Source organism: Dendrobates tinctorius, unplaced genomic scaffold (genome assembly GCF_039654945.1).
Source record: "Dendrobates tinctorius isolate UK_male_01 unplaced genomic scaffold, ASM3965494v1 ptg000019l, whole genome shotgun sequence".
Classification (NCBI taxonomy): Eukaryota; Metazoa; Chordata; class Amphibia; order Anura; family Dendrobatidae; genus Dendrobates; species Dendrobates tinctorius.
The window spans coordinates 46,058,764-46,075,779 of NW_027361687.1; the positions used below are offsets into that span (position 1 = coordinate 46,058,764).

Sequence of the window (17,016 nt, forward strand, 5' to 3'; positions counted from 1 at the left end):
AAAGCTGGTACATAATGCCTCACTATATGTGACACTTCTATAAAGCTGGTACATAATGCCTCACTATATGTGACACTTCTATAAAGCTGGTACATAATGCCTCACTATATGTGACACTTCTATAAAGCTGGTACATAATACCTCACTATATGTGATACTTCTATAAAGCTGGTACATAATGCCTCACTATATGTGACACTTCTATAAAGCTGGTACATAATACCTCACTATATGTGATACTTCTATAAAGCTGGTACATAATGCCTCACTATATGTGACACTTCTATAAAGCTGGTACATAATACCTCACTATATGTGACACTTCTATAAAGCTGGTACATAATACCTCACTATATGTGACACTTCTATAAATCTGGTACATAATACCTCACTATATGTGATACTTCTATAAAGCTGGTACATAATGCCTCACTATATGTGACACTTCTATAAAGCTGGTACATAATGCCTCACTATATGTGACACTTCTATAAAGCTGGTACATAATGCCTCACTATATGTGACACTTCTATAAAGCTGGTACATAATACCTCACTATATGTGATACTTCTATAAAGCTGGTACATAATGCCTCACTATATGTGACACTTCTATAAAGCTGGTACATAATACCTCACTATATGTGATACTTCTATAAAGCTGGTACATAATGCCTCACTATATGTGACACTTCTATAAAGCTGGTACATAATACCTCACTATATGTGATACTTCTATAAAGCTGGTACATAATGCCTCACTATATGTGATACTTCTATAAAGCTGGTACATAATGGCTCACTATATGTGACACTTCTATAAAGCTGGTACATAATACCTCACTATATGTGATACTTCTATAAAGCTGGTACATAATGCCTCACTATATGTGACACTTCTATAAAGCTGGTACATAATGCCTCACTATATGTGACACTTCTATAAAGCTGGTACATAATGCCTCACTATATGTGACACTTCTATAAAGCTGGTACATAATACCTCACTATATGTGATACTTCTATAAAGCTGGTACATAATGCCTCACTATATGTGACACTTCTATAAAGCTGGTACATAATACCTCACTATATGTGATACTTCTATAAAGCTGGTACATAATGCCTCACTATATGTGACACTTCTATAAAGCTGGTACATAATACCTCACTATATGTGACACTTCTATAAAGCTGGTACATAATGCCTCACTATATGTGACACTTCTATAAAGCTGGTACATAATACCTCACTATATGTGATACTTCTATAAAGCTGGTACATAATGCCTCACTATATGTGACACTTCTATAAAGCTGGTACATAATACCTCACTATATGTGATACTTCTATAAAGCTGGTACATAATGCCTCACTATATGTGACACTTCTATAAAGCTGGTACATACCACCACACTGTGATATTTCTATAAAACTGGTACGTGACAGAACGCTATATGTGATATTTCTATAAAGCAGATAAAATATACCGCACTGTGTTATTTCTGTAATGCTGATAGATACTGCAGCATAATAGGTCTATAATGGTCCGACATGTTCTGCAGCTTTACTATTCGTTCTATGTCACAGATGCATTTTGCAGTTATACTGACCATCTTGTATCACAGACGTATCTTATAACTTTATATTTTGTGTACATTTCTGACACCTTTTTCAGTTTTATTTAGATGCATTTCACAATTTTATCAGTGCTATACTGCATCACATTTTACAGCATCACTACTTGTTACGTTTATATTACGGACTGTGTATCAGACGTGGTTTGCAGCTTTGCTATTTATTTTATATACTGATGCATTTCACGACTTTGCTGTTTTGTATATATCAGCTGCACATTTTGTGGATTTATGCAGACTTGCATAACTGGTGAAGTTAATGCCATCATTGCTTGTACCATATTCCACTGCATTCTGCATAGTATAAAGCGCACGCGTTTTGAATCTTTACTATTGGTTTTACATTGATGACGATCTGTTCTAAATCATTAACGCATTTCGTGAATTTAAAATCCGTGTATTTCGCGGTCGCATATCACATCAATACTATCTGTTCCATGTGTAACGCCGACATGGTTAGTAGTTTTTCTTTTTTTCTTTTTTTTTTATTATGGATAGATTTCAGCTTTATTACCAGTCCTATATTCTGACGCATTTCACATTTCAGTTTTTTCTGCTCTCCTTATACGTATTAAATGGCTTTACTAACTATAAAACAATGTCACGTTCCATATGTTTATCACTTTTTGTATTCCAACGCGTTTCACAATTTCTCTATTACTTCCATATCACAGATGTATTTTACAGCATTACTATGTTCGTTAATTGTCTAACACGGGATCACTTCACGGTGTTACTGTTTATTTTGTCTATATCCTGACACATTTTGTGGTTTTGGTTTTCTGTTGCAGACGCATTTCACAGCAGGCTTTGTCTATGATCCTGACATTTTTTTGCATCTTCACTATTGGTTCTGTATCATGAACGCTTTGTGCTGCTATACTTTGCTTTGTGTGTATTTATAGGATCATAAAACTGTGAAATGCTATGGTCGATGTATAGTTTTAATATAACACCGCTTCTCTATACTGTTACATGGTGTCACCTTTCCATTGTGCAGCATCTCTTCCTGTTCCTTTCTCAGCAGTTTCCTGCATTTTAGATTCCTGGTATTTTTGCTTTGCTCCCCCACCCCCTCTTCTCCGGGTTTAGCTTTACACCCTACTATTCTCATCCTCCACCAGTTCTCTGTGTCTCCTCGCCTTCTTGGTCTCTCCCCTCTACCTGTCCCCACATAGTTTGGTTGCTATGGAAGTGTTGGATAATATGATTGCATTGCTAGGCGAAAGGCAGGTGGGCAAGGGGTTAAGTGCGGGGCACGGGGTTGTAAGATGCATGGAGGAGAGGGCAGAAGGAGCTCAAGATCTTACTATTTTTGGGGGGCAGTGAAGGGTAGATCGTAGACATAATTATGAGCCGGTCAGTTTTGCAGAAGAGTGACCTAAAGGGGCAAGGCAGAAGAGTGGCCTAAGGGGAAAGGCAGAACGAAAGTTTGGCATCTGCTATAGGGCAGGGATAAATCTGGATAGGGTTACGAGGGAGGTGGTAACTTGCAAGTAGTTATATAGGGTTGGGGTGGAAGGAAGATTGAGATGAGTGTGAGATGTTTGATTTCAGCCAAGCGTGGGGGAGGAGGGGTGTGGAGGTGCAGAAACCTGATGATTGGGATTTGACTGTAAGCTGATGTGTCCCTGTGCTGGCATTGCAGAGCTATGTGTGCTGTGTTCGCACTCGGCTCAGCTACGCAGGCTGTGGGTGGAGGATGGTTTCTTCAAATTCTATAATTAGCTGCAGTTAATGATGTCATGTTGTGTGAGCAGGGAAATAGTGACTGTCATGTGTGAGCGCCCCCCTCTGTGTCTGCTCAGACCTGCAAATACCCCCCCACCAGGGACTGAACCCAGTGACCCAGACACAAGGAAGACTGAGGCCCCCACAGAATGTATCATCTGATGGGAGCATGTGCCTCTGGTGTTATCCTCCATAGTGGAGAACAGACTCTGAGTTATCCTCTGTATTGGAGGCCGGCCTGCTGTGTTATCCTCTGTATTGCAGGTTTGTCTGTTGTGTTATCCTCTGTATTGGAGGCCGGCCTGCTGTGTTATCCTCTGTATTGGAGGCTGGCCTGCTGTGTTATCCTCTGTATTGCAGGTTTGTCTGTTGTGTTATCCTCTGTATTGGAGGCCGGCCTGCTGTGTTATCCTCTGTATTGGAGGCTGGCCTGCTGTGTTATCCTCTGTATTGCAGGTTTGTCTGTTGTGTTATCCTCTGTATTGGAGGCCGGCCTGCTGTGTTATCCTCTGTATTGGAGGCCGGCCTGCTGTGTTATCCTCTGTATTGCAGGTTTGTCTGTTGTGTTATCCTCTGTATTGGAGGCCGGCCTGCTGTGTTATCCTCTGTATTGGAGGCTGGCCTGCTGTGTTATCCTCTGTATTGCAGGTTTGTCTGTTGTGTTATCCTCTGTATTGGAGGCCGGCCTGCTGTGTTATCCTCTGTATTGGAGACTGGCCTGCTGTGTTATCCTCTGTATTGGAGACTGGCCTGCTGTGTTATCCTCTGTATTGGAGACTGGCCTGCTGTGTTATCCTCTGTATTGGAGACTGGCCTGCTGTGTTATCCTCTGTATTGGAGGCCGGCCTGCTGTGCTATCCTCTGTATTGGAGGCTGGCCTGCTGTGTTATCCTCTGTATTGGAGGCTGGCCTGCTGTGTTATCCTCTGTATTGGAGACTGGCCTGCTGTGTTATTCTCTGTATTGGAGGCTGACTTGGGTTATCCTCTGTATTGGAGACTGGCCTGCTGTGTTATCCTCTGTATTGGAGGCCGGCCTGCTGTGCTATCCTCTGTATTGGAGGCTGGCCTGCTGTGTTATCCTCTGTATTGGAGGCCAGCCTGTTGTGTTATCCTCTGTATTGGAGACTGGCCTGCTGTGTTATCCTCTGTATTGCAGGCTTGTCTGTTGTGTTATCCTCTGTATTGGAGGCTGACTTGGGTTATCCTCTGTATTGGAGACTGGCCTGCTGTGTTATCCTCTGTATTGGAGGCCGGCCTGCTGTGTTATCCTCTGTATTGGAGGCCGGCCTGCTGTGTTATCCTCTGTATTGCAGGTTTGTCTGTTGTGTTATCCTCTGTATTGGAGGCCGGCCTGCTGTGTTATCCTCTGTATTGGAGGCTGGCCTGCTGTGTTATCCTCTGTATTGCAGGTTTGTCTGTTGTGTTATCCTCTGTATTGGAGGCCGGCCTGCTGTGTTATCCTCTGTATTGGAGGCTGGCCTGCTGTGTTATCCTCTGTATTGCAGGTTTGTCTGTTGTGTTATCCTCTGTATTGGAGGCCGGCCTGCTGTGTTATCCTCTGTATTGGAGGCCGGCCTGCTGTGTTATCCTCTGTATTGCAGGTTTGTCTGTTGTGTTATCCTCTGTATTGGAGGCCGGCCTGCTGTGTTATCCTCTGTATTGGAGGCTGGCCTGCTGTGTTATCCTCTGTATTGCAGGTTTGTCTGTTGTGTTATCCTCTGTATTGGAGGCCGGCCTGCTGTGTTATCCTCTGTATTGGAGACTGGCCTGCTGTGTTATCCTCTGTATTGGAGACTGGCCTGCTGTGTTATCCTCTGTATTGGAGACTGGCCTGCTGTGTTATCCTCTGTATTGGAGACTGGCCTGCTGTGTTATCCTCTGTATTGGAGGCCGGCCTGCTGTGCTATCCTCTGTATTGGAGGCTGGCCTGCTGTGTTATCCTCTGTATTGGAGGCTGGCCTGCTGTGTTATCCTCTGTATTGGAGACTGGCCTGCTGTGTTATTCTCTGTATTGGAGGCTGACTTGGGTTATCCTCTGTATTGGAGACTGGCCTGCTGTGTTATCCTCTGTATTGGAGGCCGGCCTGCTGTGCTATCCTCTGTATTGGAGGCTGGCCTGCTGTGTTATCCTCTGTATTGGAGGCCAGCCTGTTGTGTTATCCTCTGTATTGGAGACTGGCCTGCTGTGTTATTCTCTGTATTGGAGGCTGACTTGGGTTATCCTCTGTATTGGAGACTGGCCTGCTGTGTTATCCTCTGTATTGGAGGCCGGCCTGCTGTGCTATCCTCTGTATTGGAGGCTGGCCTGCTGTGTTATCCTCTGTATTGGAGGCCAGCCTGTTGTGTTATCCTCTGTATTGCAGGGTGGCCTGCTGTGTTATCCTCTGTATTGCAGGTTTGTCTGTTGTGTTATCCTCTGTATTGGAGGCTGACTTGGGTTATCCTCTGTATTGGAGACTGGCCTGCTGTGTTATCCTCTGTATTGCAGGTTTGTCTGTTGTGTTATCCTCTGTATTGGAGGCTGGCCTGCTGTGTTATCCTCTGTATTGGAGGCCGGCCTGCTGTGTTATCCTCTGTATTGGAGGCCGGCCTGCTGTGTTATCCTCTGTATTGCAGGTTTGTCTGTTGTGTTATCCTCTGTATTGGAGGCTGACTTGGGTTATCCTCTGTATTGGAGACTGGCCTGCTGTGTTATCCTCTGTATTGCAGGTTTGTCTGTTGTGTTATCCTCTGTATTGGAGGCTGGCCTGCTGTTATCCTCTGTATTGGAGGCCGGCCTGCTGTGTTATCCTCTGTATTGGAGGCCGGCCTGCTGTGTTATCCTCTGTATTGGAGACTGGCCTGCTGTGTTATCCTCTGTATTGGAGACTGGCCTGCTGTGTTATCCTCTGTATTGGAGACTGGCCTGCTGTGTTATCCTCTGTATTGCAGGCTTGTCTGTTGTGTTATCCTCTGTATTGGAGGCTGACTTGGGTTATCCTCTGTATTGGAGACTGGCCTGCTGTGTTATCCTCTGTATTGGAGGCCGGCCTGCTGTGTTATCCTCTGTATTGGAGGCTGGCCTGCTGTGTTATCCTCTGTATTGGAGACTGGCCTGCTGTGTTATCCTCTGTATTGCAGGCTTGTCTGTTGTGTTATCCTCTGTATTGCAGGGTGGCCTGCTGTGTTATCCTCTGTATTGCAGGCTGACTTGTCGGGTTATCCTCTGTATTGGGGGCTGGCCTGTCGGGTTATCCTCTGTATTGGGGGCTGGCCTGTCGGGTTATCCTCTGTATTGCAGGCTGACTTGTCGGGTTATCCTCTGTATCGGGGGCTGGCCTGTCGGGTTATCCTCTGTATTGCAGGCTGACTTGTCGGGTTATCCTCTGTATCGGGGGCTGGCCTGTCGGGTTATCCTCTATAACGGAGGCTGGCCCCCAGTGTTATCCTCTATAACGGAGGCTGGCCCTCTGTGTCCCGGTTTCGGACAGGGGTCTGTGTTTTGTTCTCTCAGCCTCCTCTTCTCCTATACCTGCTTTATCTAGCCTGGTGCCCTCTTTAAATCTGAGCTGACCTGTTTCCTCATCTCTGGGGTTGCTGCCAGCTACACAAACACTCCTGCTGATAAAAACATGGCTCCCAGGAGAGACCTAGGCCTCTGTTCCCACAGAAGCTCTGGTATCAAGTATCACCCCGGGTGACACCCATTAACCTTTACCTCACCCACTCCTCATCTGAGCCATTGTTGTGCCATGTTGGTCGTTATTTGCCTCATGTCACAGTTCTTGGATGTGACACGTGGAGGGCAGTCTTCTTCCTGTGACTGTCTACATGTAAACAGGCCCATTATTTTGTCCTCTCCTTGTGTCACTGTGTGTTGTGACTGAATATTCTTTTTTATGATTGCTGTAAAATGGGGCAACTACTGTAGGACACACAGCGGCCTCCACACCCCTGACATTAGATCCAACGCCTTCAAGGTGCTCTGGTTTCCAAGCAGCTGTCCTCTGAGGACAACAACTGTAAACCTGTTCAGGGGAGTAGCCACTTACATTAATTTTTACTGAAATTGCTAGATGAATCATTAACAATCTTAAATACGCAAACGATATAACATTGCTAGTAATAGGTGTAGATGGAATGAAGGACTTATTATAGATCGTTAAAGTGGAAAGCTCGAGCGTGGAACTCCAACTCAACACAAAGAAGACAAAGATATTGACTACTGCCAGATATGACCAGGACACATTTGAAATGAACGGTGACCAGCTGGAAGTTGTAAAGGACTTCAATCTACTCAGATCGATGATCACTCAAGATGCAGTGCCGACTCCGGAAGTCAATAGGAGAATAGTTAGGGGAAAATCAACAATGAAATCTTACAGGGCAAGCTCTTCAAATTGAAAACATTTCACTAGTGACAAAGACATGGCTGGTACATAAGTTTGGTCTTTTCTGTAGTAACGTATGGATGCAAAACCTGGACAATAAGGAAACAAGACAGAAGAAGAATCAAGGCCTTCAAAATGTGGTGCTGGAGAAGGATGTTATCCATACCATGGATGGCTAGAAGACCAAACAAATCAATTTTAGAACAAATCAAGCCAGACAATTCACTAGAAGCAAAGATCACCTAGCTACGACTTGCCCTCTTTGGACACATCATACAAAGAGAGCAATCGCTGGAGGAGGACATCATGGCTGGAAGACTAGAAGGAACAAGGCGAAAAGGAAGACCAGCAACCTGATGGTTTGATACAATCAAGATAACAGTGGAGAAGACTCTGGTGACCTACCTAGGCTTACACAAGATTGATCTTCCTACAGATCCTTCATCTATCAAGTCTCTATAACATGAGAGCAAGCCAAAGGCTGTTAAAATAATAAATATGGTTGACCGTTGACTTTGCAGTTTTACTATATTGGGACCTGTGTGTATATATTTATCTCTGTCTATCAAGCGGGTTCTGCTAGCGATCCGCATGTCTCTGCCCTTCCCATCAGCACGAGCACAGCGCTCCGTGGCTCATGGGCTCTAGAAATCTTCTTGGCTCTTATTGTGTCTGAATCAAAGCTGTCACCATTCAATACAAGTCCACTGCCAGAGATTATACCCAAGAGCGTAATAATCATGGAAGGGTATTATAAGATGTGCAGAGAGCGTGTCTCATGTACTGAGCCCCCGAGCTGAGCCACGCTCTGACTGCATCTCACATGATGGGATTAGATACATCTTTATGATACCATTCTGTGTATTATCAGCTATGGTCCCTCTCTGTTGAGTAATGGAGAGTTAAGGCCCCGTCTCACTAAGCGACTTACCAGCGATCCCGACACCGATATGAAGGTGTCAGGATCGCTAGTAAGTCGCTATGTGATCGCTGGTGAGCTGTCACACAGACAGCTTCACCAGCGATCAGCACAGCGATGCCGAGCGCCCGGCATCGCTGGCCATCCTGTAAAAAATAGAATCAAAATAAAAAATATAGTTATTCTCACCATCCGATGTCCCGCGCAGTCTTCTGGCCTCTCTCCACGCTCCGGTCCCAGTGATCCTTTGCACGAATGACCGCGAGATGTCACGGTCTCGCGGGATAACAAAGTCTCGCGGTCATTCGTGCAAAGGATCACTGGGACCGGAGCGTGGAGAGAGGATGGCTGAACGGGACATCGGAAGGTGAGAATAACTATATTTTTTATTTTTTTTATTATTTTTTACACCTGATCGCTGGTCTCCCGCTGTCACACACAGCGATGCGTGCTGGCCAGCGGGAGACCAGCGACCAAAGAAATGTCCAGAGATTTCTTGCAGCGATCAGCGATACCGGCAGGGGGGCCGCTCGCTGATCGCTGTCACACACAGCGATCTCGCTGGTGAGATCGCTGTTATGTCACAAAAGTTGTGACTCAGCAGCGATATCGATAGCGAGATTGCTTAGTGAGACGGGGCCTTTAATCCGTGCCAGTATCGAGTATCATACTACATGAGGGACTGGTCTGGTTGGATCTGGTAGCAGCAAGTGACATAGTGTCCTCTGTGACCTCCAGGAGGAAAGACAAATGACACAGACTGGAGAGGCAGGTGAGGCCGGGGAGGGGCGTAAGGCAGCATAACCGTGTATTTTTTGAAAAATTTATTTTAATGGCCTTTGGCTTGATCTCTGGCCATGGCGACTTGATGGATCAACGATCTGTAGGAAGATCTATCTTGTGCAAGCCTAGATAGGTCCAGCAGGGTCATCTTCACAGTTTTCTTGATCAATCAAGCCATCAGCTTGCCAGTCTTCCTCTTTGCTTTGTTCCTTCTATTTTTTTGACCATGATGTCCTTCTCCTGTGATTGTTCTCTGTGTTCCGTGTATATATACAGTGTACATTATGGGGCTATCCGATATACTCACATATTCGAGCTAAGCGAAGACCACAGGATAATGACAATGACACTCGGGGTACAGGATAATGACACTCGGGATACAGGATAATGACACTCGGGATACAGGATAATGACACTCGGGATACAGGATAATGACACTCGGGATACAGGATAATGACACTGACACTCGGGGTACAGGATAATGACACTCGGGGTACAGGATAATGACACTCGGGGTACAGGATAATGACACTGACACTCGGGGTACAGGATAATGACACTCGGGGTACAGGATAATGACACTCGGGGTACAGGATAATGACACTCGGGGTACAGGATAATGACACTCGGGGTACAGGATAATGACACCGACACTCGGGGTGCAGGATAATGACACCGACACTCGGGGTACAGGATAATGACGCCGACACTCGGGGTACAGGATAATGACGCCGACACTCGGGCTACAGGATAATGACGCTGACACTCGGGCTACAGGATAATGACGCTGACACTCGGGGTACAGGATAATGACACTGGGGGTACAGGATAATGACACTGGGGGTACAGGATAATGACGCTGACACTCGGGGTACAGGATAATGACACTGACACTTGGGGTACAGGATAATGACGCTGACACTCGGGGTACAGGATAATGACGCTGACACTCGGGGTACAGGATAATGACACTGGGGGTACAGGATAATGACACTGGGGGTACAGGATAATGACGCTGACACTCGGGGTACAGGATAATGACACTGACACTGGGGGTACGGGATAATGACACTGACACTGGGGGTACAGGATAACGACACTCGGGGTACAGGATAATGACGCTGACACTCGGGGTGCAGGATAATGACGCTGACACTCGGGGTACAGGATAATGACACTCGGGGTACAGGATAATGACACTCGGGGTACAGGATAATGACACTCGGGGTACAGGATAACGACACTCGGGGTACAGGATAATGACGCTGACACTCGGGGTGCAGGATAATGACGCTGACACTCGGGGTACAGGATAATGACACTCGGGGTACAGGATAATGACACTCGGGGTACAGGATAATGACACTCGGGGTACAGGATAATGACACTGACACTCGGGGTACAGGATAATGACACTCGGGGTACAGGATAATGACACTCGGGGAACAGGATAATGACACTCGGGGTACAGGATAAGGACACTGGGGGTACGGGATAATGACACTGACACTGGGGGTACAGGATAACGACACTCGGGGTACAGGATAATGACGCTGACACTCGGGGTGCAGGATAATGACACCGACACTCGGGGTGCAGGATGACACCGACACTCGGGGTACAGGATAATGACGCCGACACTCGGGGTACAGGATAATGACGCCGACACTCGGGCTACAGGATAATGACACTGACACTCGGGCTACAGGATAATGACGCTGACACTCGGGGTACAGGATAATGACACTGGGGGTACAGGATAATGACACTGGGGGTACAGGATAATGACGCTGACACTCGGGGTACAGGATAATGACACTGACACTCGGGGTACAGGATAATGACACTGACACTGGGGGTACGGGATAATGACACTGACACTGGGGGTACAGGATAACGACACTGGGGGTACAGGATAATGACGCTGACACTCGGGGTGCAGGATAATGACGCTGACACTCGGGGTACAGGATAATGACACTCGGGGTACAGGATAATGACACTCGGGGTACAGGATAATGACACTCGGGGTACAGGATAACGACACTCGGGGTACAGGATAATGACGCTGACACTCGGGGTGCAGGATAATGACGCTGACACTCGGGGTGCAGGATAATGACGCTGACACTCGGGGTACAGGATAATGACACTCGGGGTACAGGATAATGACACTCGGGGTACAGGATAATGACACTCGGGGTACAGGATAATGACACTCGGGGTACAGGATAATGACACTGACACTCGGGGTACAGGATAATGACACTCGGGGTACAGGATAATGACACTGGGGGTACAGGATAATGACACTCGGGGTACAGGATAATGACACTGACACTCGGGGTACAGGATAATGACACTCGGGGTACAGGATAATGACACTCGGGGTACAGGATAATGACACTCGGGGTACAGGATAATGACACTCGGGGTACAGGATAATGACACCGACACTCGGGGTGCAGGATAATGACACCGACACTCGGGGTACAGGATAATGACGCCGACACTCGGGGTACAGGATAATGACGCCGACACTCGGGCTACAGGATAATGACGCTGACACTCGGGCTACAGGATAATGACGCTGACACTCGGGGTACAGGATAATGACACTGGGGGTACAGGATAATGACGCTGACACTCGGGGTACAGGATAATGACACTGACACTTGGGGTACAGGATAATGACGCTGACACTCGGGGTACAGGATAATGACGCTGACACTCGGGGTACAGGATAATGACACTGGGGGTACAGGATAATGACACTGGGGGTACAGGATAATGACGCTGACACTCGGGGTACAGGATAATGACACTGACACTCGGGGTACAGGATAATGACACTGACACTGGGGGTACGGGATAATGACACTGACACTGGGGGTACAGGATAACGACACTCGGGGTACAGGATAATGATGCTGACACTCGGGGTGCAGGATAATGACGCTGACACTCGGGGTACAGGATAATGACACTCGGGGTACAGGATAATGACACTCGGGGTACAGGATAATGACACTCGGGGTACAGGATAACGACACTCGGGGTACAGGATAATGACGCTGACACTCGGGGTGCAGGATAATGACGCTGACACTCGGGGTACAGGATAATGACACTCGGGGTACAGGATAATGACACTCGGGGTACAGGATAATGACACTGACACTCGGGGTACAGGATAATGACACTCGGGGTACAGGATAATGACACTCGGGGTACAGGATAATGACACTCGGGGTACAGGATAATGACACTGACACTCGGGGTACAGGATAATGACACTCGGGGTACAGGATAATGACACTCGGGGAACAGGATAATGACACTCGGGGTACAGGATAAGGACACTGGGGGTACGGGATAATGACACTGACACTGGGGGTACAGGATAACGACACTCGGGGTACAGGATAATGACGCTGACACTCGGGGTGCAGGATAATGACACCGACACTCGGGGTGCAGGATGACACCGACACTCGGGGTACAGGATAATGACGCCGACACTCGGGGTACAGGATAATGACGCCGACACTCGGGCTACAGGATAATGACGCTGACACTCAGGCTACAGGATAATGACGCTGACACTCGGGGTACAGGATAATGACACTGGGGGTACAGGATAATGACACTGGGGGTACAGGATAATGACGCTGACACTCGGGGTACAGGATAATGACACTGACACTTGGGGTACAGGATAATGACGCTGACACTCGGGGTACAGGATAATGACGCTGACACTCGGGGTACAGGATAATGACACTCGGGGTACAGGATAATGACACTGGGGGTACAGGATAATGACACTGGGGGTACAGGATAATGACGCTGACACTCGGGGTACAGGATAATGACACTGACACTCGGGGTACAGGATAATGACACTGACACTGGGGGTACGGGATAATGACACTGACACTGGGGGTACAGGATAACGACACTCGGGGTACAGGATAATGACGCTGACACTCGGGGTGCAGGATAATGACGCTGACACTCGGGGTACAGGATAATGACACTCGGGGTACAGGATAATGACACTCGGGGTACAGGATAATGACACTCGGGGTACAGGATAACGACACTCGGGGTACAGGATAATGACGCTGACACTCGGGGTGCAGGATAATGACGCTGACACTCGGGGTACAGGATAATGACACTCGGGGTACAGGATAACGACACTCGGGGTACAGGATAATGACACTCGGGGTGCAGGATAATGACGCTGACACTCGGGGTACAGGATAATGACACTCGGGGTACAGGATAATGACACTCGGGGTACAGGATAATGACACTCGGGGTACAGGATAATGACACTGACACTCGGGGTACAGGATAATGACACTCGGGGTACAGGATAATGACACTCGGGGTACAGGATAATGACACTCGGGGTACAGGATAATGACACTCGGGGTACAGGATAATGACACTGACACTCGGGGTACAGGATAATGACACTCGGGGTACAGGATAATGACACTCGGGGTACAGGATAATGACACTCGGGGTACAGGATAATGACACTCGGGGTACAGGATAATGACACTGACACTCGGGGTACAGGATAATGACACTCGGGGTACAGGATAATGACACTCGGGGTACAGGATAATGACACTCGGGGTACAGGATAATGACGCTGGCACTCGGGGTACAGGATAATGACACTCGGGGTACAGGATAATGACACTCGGGGTACAGGATAATGACACTCGGGGTACAGGATAATGACACTCGGGGTACAGGATAATGACACTGACACTCGGGGTACAGGATAATGACACTCGGGGTACAGGATAATGACACTCGGGGTACAGGATAATGACACTCGGGGTACAGGATAATGACGCTGGCACTCGGGGTACAGGATAATGACACTGGGGGTACAGGATACTGACACTCGGGGTACAGGATAATGACACTCGGGGTACAGGATAATGACACTGGGGGTACAGGATACTGACACTCGGGGTGCAGGATAATGACACTCGGGGTACAGGATAATGACACTCGGGGGACAGGATGATGATATTTGGGGAATATTGGGGATGTCGCACACCATTATCCGCTCGCTGATGCAGTAGATGGAGCTGCTGGTGGTCGTACGCCTTGAGGTAGTGGTGGGGCCTTGTTGTGCTGTCGCCCGCTCTGTCATCTGTGGAGGGTTAATGGAGGAATAATGGCGTACAACAGCTGCACTGTGCAGAGGCGTCCGGCGTCCCCCACCTCCCCCTCCGCCGCCCCGCACCCTCTGTAGTGGGATGGGAAGGTTTGGGAGCCGGGAGGGGGTGGAGGGGTTTGGTTTTGAATTCTATGAGCCGAGACTTCCTGTGACTGCATTCACACTGGCAGCGTGCAGGCTCTCGTCTTTCTGGGCAAGAGGTAGTGAAACTCTGTAGATCTGAGTAAAACTGGAGGGGGCCAAAGAGAGGAGCCGCCCGATTCCTACCAGCCGCCCTAGGAGGATATGTCTCGGATAGAGCCTTTCTCAAGAGCTCGTTCAGACCGGTCTAAGGAGGTACCCCTGAAGGTCAGTGCCTTGCTTCCTTTTGTCTCTGGGGGTTACCGTCTGTCCTGCGGAGGGTGGACGGGATACACTTGGCAAATAGACCCATAGAGAACGTTTTGGTGTTGGTTTTGGTTGGAGGAGATTCCCTAGCTCTGGGCTTCCATTGTTCAACCTTTTCCATAGGTCACACTTGCCATCTGTCACTGCGCAAATGGGGATGTAGATGGGGATGTAGACGGCGCCTTATTGCCCGAAGGGTCTGTACACTCTACGGGGGGAAATTTCAGCCAAGGACGGAGACTCTGGTCTCCCTCAAGCATGTATGGCCCCCTGTGATATTCACTCATCAGGGTCTTCCACCTAATCATCACTCTGTAACACGCTTTACCTTGAGCGCCATGTGGCTACCTACCGCTTGAGCGCTGCTGTGCCAGCAAAAATTCCCCGAAAAGCCCTTCAATTTCCTTCTCACCATGCCTCTAGTGATATGTCGAGAGGGGTCGGATACTTATATGTCGGGACGTGGGTCTATGTGCAGTCCAGTTTTTCTTTTGTTGTCAGAATGGGGTCACTGTGATGGTGGTCCTCATTGGGTGGACATATGAGGAGCGGCGCCGATAGTCTGCTATCTCGTTACTCACATTACATTTCTGCAGTGAATCAGGAGCTTTTTATAAAAAGTTACTAATTGGACATTGGCTAGGTGGGCGTCAGACGGATTGTCAAGTGTAGCCCAGATCTTATAATTTGTCAGGTCCAATTATGTCCTCCTAGGTTGTCAGGTTAGTTGATAGACATCTTGGCGGTCAGTTGAGACACTGATTCTCTGGACCGTTAGGCTAGTTGATGGGAAGCTTGGCTGTCCGATTAGGGGATGATTGTTGGGTTGTCAGATTAGATTTTCTACAACTAGGTTCTATGTTTTCATTACGATCTTCTAGGTTGACAAGTAACTCCAGATTCACACGACTATATATTTCACACCCAGGATACGGACCACAATGGCCGGTCTAGTGGCTGGTCTATTTAACTCAACTTGTATTCAAGAGGCTATAAGTTTGGGTCGGGAGACCTGCGGGACATAAACAGGCTTGAGACAATCGTGTGAACTCAGCCTTAAGTTGATTGTCCGTTTTGGTGATGGCAAACTGGATTTTAGATAATGGTCACATTGGTTGACAGGTTGTATGATAAACTGTTGAGTACTCAGATTTGATGATGGACAACTGGGTTGCAGGGTTAAATATTGGGTGATTAGTTTATCTGATGAATAGCTTGACATCCATATTCATTATTGTTGTGTCAGATGCCGGGAAGTTGCATGGAGACATCAGACCACGTATAACTTTGCTGTGAGATCAGGTCACACAGCCATTAGCATTGAGGAGGAAGCTGCTGGGCCCTTGTGTTGTGCTATTTGTGTGTTGCGGTTGTGTTATGACGCCACTCCCTGACATCTGTGCTTCCAGATAAGCAACTGGACAGTGGAGATTACAATCTACTTTTTTGTGTTCCAGGATTATTTCAGTCTGCATTTCAGGTTTCTACAGTCTACATTACTATGTTCCATCCTGTTACAGTCTATGTTACCATGTTTCAGGCTCCTACATTACTGCGTTCCAACCTTTTACAGTCTTCATTACTGCGTTTCGGGTCATTACAGTCTGTTAGTATGTTCCATCTTGTTACTGTCCGCATTACTGCGTTTCAGGTTATTAGTCTAGGTTATTGTCTTCCATCTTGTTACAATCCACGTAACTATGTTCCATCTTTTTGCAGTCTGAGTTACTGCGTTTCAGGTTATAATAGTTGTTAATGCACTTCGTTGGTTTACATCCCATGTTATTACAGTGTTCACTTACCAGATTCCATCTCATTACAGTCTGCGCTACTTCGTTCAAGGCTATTACAGTTTCCATTTCATTTTATTACAGTCTACGGTAATTATTGAAGGTTATTACAGGCTACGTTGCTGTTCCAAGTTATTACAGTCCTTGTTTCTGCCTGCAGACTGCGTACAGTCTACACTATTGCGT

The 17,016-nt window shown here is 47.3% G+C and overlaps 1 protein-coding gene across 6 annotated transcripts in view; it reads left to right on the top strand.

The window, feature by feature from the left end:
- Nucleotides 1–17,016, top strand: part of ARHGEF2 (Rho/Rac guanine nucleotide exchange factor 2) — a 151,250-nt gene that overhangs the window by 69,696 nt on the left and 64,538 nt on the right. Inside the window, exon 1 of one of the 6 annotated variants that reach the window (XM_073566946.1) lies at nucleotides 14,789–15,001. The exons of the other annotated variants lie outside the window; for them this stretch is intronic. Within the exon in view, the coding sequence (XP_073423047.1) occupies nucleotides 14,939–15,001 (63 nt within the window). The 5' untranslated portion in view covers nucleotides 14,789–14,938. Of the gene's footprint in view, nucleotides 1–14,788; nucleotides 15,002–17,016 lie in introns of those variants that run through there. 6 annotated transcript variants of the gene reach the window in all.